Genomic DNA, 8,212 nt, shown 5'->3' with positions numbered 1-8,212 from the left:
AACGCAGATACGATCTCCAAAGAATTGGAAATTGGAGAAAGGCACTCTTTGACGTCTCCTCCATAATAGGTTTCGAACTCACGACCTATAATGGGTTGGAACTCTCACTCTCACCTGTGCATCTTATGGATCTAACTTTTATATATTGATATCCACCTAATGTTTTCTTTGTTTTGTTCTGAATTTCCAGTGACGAAGGTAAGCTGTTGGAGAAGCTGGTGCAGAGCGTGCTAAAAAAACGAAGAAAAACATCCTTGAATGTGACGAGATATCCAACTGGTCTACAAGAAAAGGTGGAGGACTTTGAAAGGAAAATGTTCTTGCAGCGGAGGCAGCAGAGTGGGAAAGCTCAGGTCTTGGGGATTGTGGGCTTGGGTGGAGTGGGCAAGACAACGTTAGCCAAAGAACTCTTCAATAGGAAGAGTTCCGATTTCGGTAAATCCTGCTTCTTGTTTGATGTAAGAGAGAGTGCAGGTAGAAGGTCTTTAAATTTGTTGCATGCCAAACTTATTAAGGATTTAGTTCAGAGAGATGTGCAAATAGACAACGTCCATGAAGGCATAGAAGTGCTCAAAACATCTCTGTCATCTTCTGGCCATGCTGTAGTGGTTTTAGATGATGTAGACGAAGTGGATCAGCTGTATGCATTTTTGCCAATAAAAGACATCCTTCGATCAGATAGCTTGATTTTGGTGACATCTCGCTACAAGGATGTCCTCATGAGTGCAGGGATAACAATGCCATCAATCTATAAGCTATCTGGCCTTAGTGAAGAACAATCCAAACAACTCTTCTGCTCATATGCCTTCTGCCAGCCTCATCCACCGCTAGGATTCGAGTATTTTGTAGATGAGTTTTGTAGAGCCTGTAATGGTTTGCCTTTATCCTTGAAAGTGGTTGCGGGGCTTCTTTGTCAAAAGAGCGATAAATCTTACTGGGAAGGGCAGTTGGATAAGCTTCGCCAAATAGAACTTCCCAGTGAGATACAAAATAGCCTGAAAATTAGTTACGAAGCACTTGGTGGAGAGGAGAAACAAATATTCTTTGATGTTGCTTGTTATTTCATTGGAGAAGATAGGGATATCGCCATAAGGATTTGGGACGGTTCAGGCTGGAAGGGTTTGGTGGGGTTTATAAATCTGGAGGAGAAATGCATTGTTGAGGTGGACACAGAAAATAGGATAAAAATGCATGATCACCTCAGAGACTTCGGAAGAGGTATTGCAGAACAAGAAGGGATTTCTGGAGTAATTCCGGATTGTCCGTGGCGACCGATCGATGACACTGATGATCTATGTCAGCCATCGTCTGTAAGTGCTTGAAATGCTTCAAACAACTTTAATGTTCTTTTATTCTAGAGAAATATTTGTTGGGGATTTTTCTGATAAAATCCCAAAAACACATAAAAACTAAAACTCAACACACAGAGACAGTGCTCTGTTTCCTTTACTCCAGGATCTTCTTGCAGAGGGAAGCTTTTTTTAAAAAAATTACTGAGGAACAGAGTATTTCACCACCATAAAAACATTTCTATTGATTAAAACAAAAATCACTGATACATATTCATCCTCTTTGTTGAGAGGGATTCACCAAAAAAAATTCAACAAAAAAATTTACTCTGTCTCCACATGAGAATTTACTGTGCCGGGTTTACTGCTATAAAACCCCTTTTACATTACTGCTGTAAAACAAATTTTTACATACACAGTAAAAATTCCATTACATTCACTTATATAAAAAAAAACTCACATCATGCGCTCTTTCACTTCTTGTTTTCCACTGCTGTGGATATTACAAAACAATTTCATGCTATTTCTTGGTTTTGCGATGGGCAAACAATACAATACATTCCCTGTTCTGTTTAACTTCTCGCACTGCTGTGCGTTCAATACATTTCCATGAACAACATCTGCACGCGGGCTCTACTCTATATTCTATATGAAAACATACATATACAAAAACGTAAAGAAAACAAAAACATTATGTGCCGTAACCAAAATTAAACTATCTACCTACTTCTACGAACAACAGTTAATACATTAACTTCCTTCGGCGGTCAACGGAAAACCTTATACTCCACGCAATCCTTGATTTGATGCGGGCCCGTATGCAGCTTCAGGCGATCGACGGCGGAGAGCGCGGGAGCAGATCGGACGGCTGGAATGGATATCGGGAGGCCTCATTATGCTGAACATTAGCACCCGAGAAATTACGTTTGCTTACGTATGGGGAGAGCCACGCGTCTGCACCATATTCCATCGGGTTCAAAAATACGGAAACCACTTTCACGCAAAAGCGGTCCGAGATCCCTCAAGGTGGTTTGTGGTTTCGTTGCGCGGTTTTGGGCGTTGGTACGGCTGCGCAGTTTAAATTACATATTCAACACTCCCCTTTAATTTCAACTGCTGGGCATTCGGTCATACCCAGACACTTCCTCAAAAATTCAAAGCTTTTCTGATCCAGTGGCTTTGTCAAGATGTCTGCTACCTGTTCCTGAGTCCTGCAATGTTCTAGGACAATTTCTCCATTGTTCACCAATTCTCTGATGTAGTGAAACCTTGTATCAATGTGTTTCGTTCTCTTATGAAACACAGAATTCTTTGACAATGCAATAGCTGAGCTATTGTCACAAAAGATCACTGTTGCTTTTGCTTGCTCTTGGCCTAAGCTTCTCAACATTCTTCTCATCCACACTGCTTGACATGCTGCTGCTGTAGCTGCCACATATTCATCCTCTGCTGTAGACAATGCTACAATGGACTGCTTCTTAGAAGTCCATGAAATGGCTCCTGAACCCATATGAAAAACATAACCGGAAGTGCTTTTCCGATCATCTACACTTCCAACCCAATCACTATCAATGTATCCAATTAAATCTGAAGATTCTGAGACAGTATATAAAATGCCAAACATTTTAGTACCTTTGACATACCTTAAAATTCTTTTTGCTGCCTGCCAATGTGCCTCCTTTGGCCTCTCCATGAATCTGGAAATTAAACTAACAGCATACATAATGTCAGGCCTAGTTGCTGTTAAATACATAAGGCTGCCCACAATACTCTTGTACAAACTAGGATCAAAATCCTTGTTGTTGTCCTCTCTGCTGAGTTTTAATCCCATTACTGTGGGAGTGATCGCTGCCTTGCACTCTTGCATGTTAAATCTGCACAATACTTGATTTACATATCTTGCTTGTGAGATAAAAATTCCTTTTTCATTTTGATCTACTTCTATGCCTAAGAAGTATCTCAAGAAACCCATGTCAGTCATTTCAAATTCCTCTTTCATGACTGATTTAAAATTCTCAATGAGCTGATCATCATTACCTGTGAAAATCACATCATCAACATATAAGACAACAATTAAAATTTTACCATCTTTTTCTTTGATGTAGACAGTGGGTTCTCCTTCACATTTGTCGAATTCATTATCCAATAGATATGAATCTATCCTGCTGTACCATGCTCTTGGCGCTTGCTTCAGCCCATAAAGAGCTTTCTTCAATTTGCACACTTTGTGCTCTTCACCTTTCTTCTCATAGCCTAGAGGCTGTTCAACATAAACCTCTTCCTTTAACACTCCATTTAGGAATGCCGACTTCACGTCCATTTGGTAGACTTTCCATTTGTTTTGAGCTGCTATGGACAACACTGCTCTCATGGTTTCCATTCTTGCAACCGGTGCGAAAGTCTCCTCATAATCTCTTCCATACTGCTGCTTGTATCCTTTGACAACCAGCCTTGCCTTGTGCCTTTCTATCTTGCCTTCAGCATTGCTTTTGGTCTTGTAGACCCATTTCACACCAATAACTTCTTTACCTTTTGGTAGCTCAACCAAATCCCATGTTTTGTTTCTCTCTATGGAATTCATCTCCTCATCCATAGCTTCTATCCATTTCTTATCTTTAATTGCATCTTCGAAATGAATAGGATCGTCAACATGACAATACAAGGAAAATAAGGAATTCATTCCTTCATCATAATTGTCACTTAAATTTCTAAACTTCTTACCTCGTTCATTTGGTGTGCAAGTGCTTGAAGACGCACTTGAATTTCCTCCTTGTGGTGTGCTTGGAGAAGCACTCTGATTTATCCTCAATGGTGTCCCTTGCTGTCCTTGTGTTGGCGCTGCTGTTTGGGGATGTATTTCAGCCACCTCCTCTTCATCTTCATCATGAGACAAACAGTTTTTGACATTCACTGTTTTCTCTATGCTTCCATCCCAAGCTTCCTCCTCAATGAATTGAACATCTCTGTTGACGAAAAACTTCTTGGTAGATGGGATATACAACCTGTAGGCTTTGGATTCCTCACTGTATCCAATGAAAAGACATTTCTCCCCTTTGTTGTCCAACTTCCTCCTTAGCTGATCTGGTATGTGTGCATAGGCCACACATCCAAAAACTCTCATGTGGGTGACTCCTTGCTTTCTTCCACTCCATGCTTCTTCCGACACTTTGTTCAACACTGCTTTTGTAGGACACCTGTTCAAAATATACACTGCACAATTTACAACTTCAGCCCAATAATCATTTGGCAAATGCTTTGCCTTCAACATGCTCCTCGCCATATCCATGATGGTCCTGTTCTTCTTTTGAACAACTCCATTTTGCTGTGGGGTGTACCTTGCTGTAAACTGTTTATGTATACCATTTTCTCTACAAAATCTTAGGAATTTCTTGGATATATACTCACCTCCTCTATCAGTTCTCAAAACTTTTATATGCAGCCCGCTTTGGTTTTCCACAAATGCCTTGAAATTTTGGAATTTCTCAAACACTTCACTTTTGTTTTTAAGAAAATATACCCAAGTTTTTCTTGTAAAATCATCAATGAATGTTAGGAAATATTGGCTGCCTGCTAATGATGGAGCTTGCATTGGTCCACATAAATATGAGTGGATGATTTCTAAGGGTGCCTTTGCCCTTATGCTCTTCCCTGATGGAAAACTTTCTCTATGTTGTTTTCCCAATATACAACCTTCACATAGGCTGTCCGGTTTCTCTATCAATGGTAATCCTCTTACCATTCCTTTTCTGCTCAACAAATTTAGACCTCCAAAATTGAGATTTCCAAATCTCAAGTGCCACAACCAATTCTCATCCTTTGGCACGCTTTGGAAAGCCTCTTGGGTGACTGCTGCAATTTCATTTTGTTTTTCAAATCTGCCCTGATCCTGAGAGGGAACATCCCGTTCCTTGTCATTTTTACTTCAACAATGCATCTTTTGCTGGGTGCTATATCCATGATGGTGCATACATCATTTTTAAAGAAAACATTGTACCCCTTATGAACAAGCTGTCCAATACTCAAGAGGTTACATCTCATTCCGGGGACATAGTAGACATCTGCTATGGTTTTCCTTTCTCTTTGCTTTGTAAATATTTTTACCTCCCATTTTCCCATAACAGAGATTTTGTTATCAGTTCCAAGTGTAACTTCTGATTTCACATTCTGATCTAGAGCAGAAAAGAAGGCTATGTTTCCTATCATATGGTTGCTGCAACCTAAGTCTAAAAACCATATGTCTTCACTGTTTGTCTCAACCATGTTACAGGCTAACAACACATTATTTTGGCTGATGTTTTCTCTAGTGACATTTGCATTTTGTCTATTACTCATATCATGCTGCTTCTTCCTACATTCACTGGTATAATGCCCATATTTTTTACAATAATAGCATTGGACATTGGATTTTTGATACCTTTATCCTTGAGCATGATGTTGTCCTCCTTGTTGGCTGCTGCCTTAGCCTTGGTTCTGATTTGGATTGCTGCCTCTTCCTTGTGCATTTGCTGGGCTGTTCCTTCCACCTCTGTTCTGGCTTCTGCCTCTTCCTCTTTTGTTTCCTCTGCCTTGACCTCTTCCTCTTCCAAAAGACATCTGGGTCTTGAAGGCTTGCTCTAGAGATGAGTTTTCATTTCTAATCAACCTATGCTCATGTGTTATCAGTGATGCATGTAGCTCATCAACTGAAAATTTTGAGAGATCCTTTGTCTCTTCAATGGTGGTGACAATCGCATCAAACTTTGAGGGTAAGACCCTCAATATTTTCTCCACAATCCTCCTATCTTCAAGGGTTTCTCCATGAGTCCTTATCTGTGTTACCAAACCAATTACATGTGTGAAGAATGAGTCAATGTTGTCTGACTCCTTCATGCACAGATTCTCAAAATCCTTCCTCAACAATTGTAGTTTTGTTGTCTTCACTCTCTCCATGCCTTGATAGGCTGTCTTGAGGGTTTTCCATGCTTCATTTGATGTCTTAGCTACTGCTAACCTTGGAAACACACTTCCATGCACTGCTTGATACAAGAAGAAAAGGGCTTTTGAATCCTTCTTCTTGCAGCTCTTTAATAGGTCCTTCTCTCCTTGAGTTAATGCATTAAACTCATTTTCATCCGCTGGTTGTTCAAAACCTTCCTCAACTATTTCCCATAAGTCTTGGGAAGCAAACAAGGTTTTCATTGTTATTTCCCAATAGTCATAGTTTTTACCATCAAATAATGGGAGCTGCATACCCATGCTATTACTGGTGCTTGTGCCAGCCATTCTTGCAGCCTCAACTATGCTTCAATTTCTTGACTGTGTATTTTAAAACAACTGACTGCTTCTTCAGCAACACATAAAAAAACTTTGTGAAATACCTGAGTATTTTCTTGGCTGATCCTTCACTCTGCTGGAGAAGATCTACTGCTGCAACAAAAGACTCCTCCCTTTAGCTTCTTTGTCACCTTCAAAGAGCCTAAGCCTGCTCTGATACCACTGTTGGGGATTTTTATGATAAAATCCCAAAAACACATAAAAACTAAAACTCAACACACAGAGACAGTGCTCTGTTTCCTTTACTCAAGGATCTTCTTGCAGAGGGAATCTTTTTTAAAAAAAATTACTGAGGAACAAAGTATTTCACCACCATAAAAACATTTCTATTGATTAAAACAAAAATCACTGATACATATTCATCCTCTTTGCTGAGAGGGATTCACCAAAAAAAATTCAACAAAAACATTTACTCTGTCTCCACATGAGAATTTACTGTGCTGGGTTTACTGCTGTAAAACCCCTTTTACATTACTCTTGTAAAACAAATTTTTACATACACAGTAAAAATTCCATTACATTCACTTATATAAAAAAAAACTCACATCATGCGCTCTTTCACTTCTTGTTTTCCACTGCTGTGGATATTACAAAACAATTTCATGCTATTTCTTGGTTTTACGATGGGCAAACAATACAATACATTCCCTGTTCTGTTTAACTTCTCGCACTGCTGTGTGTTCAATACATTTCCATGAACAACATCTGCACACGGGCTCAACTCTATATTCTATATGAAAACATACATATACAAAAATGTAAAGAAAACAAAAACATTATGTGCCGTAACTAAAATTAAACTATCTACCTACTTCTACGAACAACAGTTAATACATTAACTTCCTTCGGCGGTCAACGGAAAACCTTATACTCCACGCAATCCTTGATTTGATGCGGGCCCGTATGCAGCTTCAGGCGATCGACGGCGGAGAGCGCAGGAGCAGATCGGATGGCTGGAATGGATATCGGGAGGCCTCATTATGCTGAACATTAGCACCCGAGAAATTACGTTTGCTTACGTATGGGGAGAGCCACGCGTCTGCACCATATTCCATCGGGTTCAAAAATACGGAAACCACTTTCACGCAAAAGCGGTCCGAGATCCCTCAAGGTGGTTTGTGGTTTCGTTCCGCGGTTTTGGGCGTTGGTACGACTGCGCAGTTTAAATTACATATTCAACAATATTGTTACTCTGTCTTATTTGTTCCTTGCTTTTTTGGCAAGGATGCACAGGTAATATCCGAGGTGCGGGGAATTAAGACGGTTCCTAGCCTCATTAGTTATTATGATATTCCACAATCCGAGACAAAGGAAGTATCACAGTTCCAAATTTGGCTTCGACATGTGTTCAGAAACCGCGTGAAGCAGCTAATCTACACTGCACCATGTCTTTTCACGAAGTTAGAGCTTATTGCAACAGAAGGTAGTGTTTTAGAATGTTGGGGATTTTTCTGTTAAAATCCCAAAAACAAAATAAACTGCACACAGAGACAATGCTTTGTTTCTGCCATAGGATCTTTAACACAGGGAAACAAAAAATATGTTTCCAGAACACAGAGTTTTACACACACACATAAAAAACTTGTATTCATAAAAAGAAACAGCTGCTG

At 39.8% G+C, this 8,212-nt stretch overlaps 1 protein-coding gene across 1 annotated transcript; it reads left to right on the top strand.

Moving 5' to 3' along the window:
- Nucleotides 1–314: 314 nt before the first annotated feature.
- Nucleotides 315–1,322, top strand: LOC149231089 (disease resistance protein L6-like). The gene has a single exon (XM_089381540.1). It carries the CDS (start codon nt 315–317, stop codon nt 1,320–1,322), a length of 1,008 nt encoding a protein of 335 aa, XP_089237666.1.
- The last annotated feature ends 6,890 nt before the right edge of the window (nt 1,323–8,212 follow it).

Source organism: Pinus tabuliformis, chromosome J (genome assembly GCF_031772625.1).
Source record: "Pinus tabuliformis cultivar Carrire ecotype Pingquan chromosome J, CPIR1, whole genome shotgun sequence".
NCBI lineage: Eukaryota > Viridiplantae > Streptophyta > Pinopsida > Pinales > Pinaceae > Pinus > Pinus tabuliformis.
The sequence above is the reverse complement of the archived record's forward strand: the minus strand, read 5'-3'. Positions and strand labels throughout refer to the sequence as shown.

Bases quoted from the DNA above. Each gene is read 5' to 3' on its own strand.
- LOC149231089 (XM_089381540.1), top strand. From the start codon at position 315: ATGTTCTTGCAGCGGAGGCAGCAGAGTGGGAAAGCTCAGGTCTTGGGG.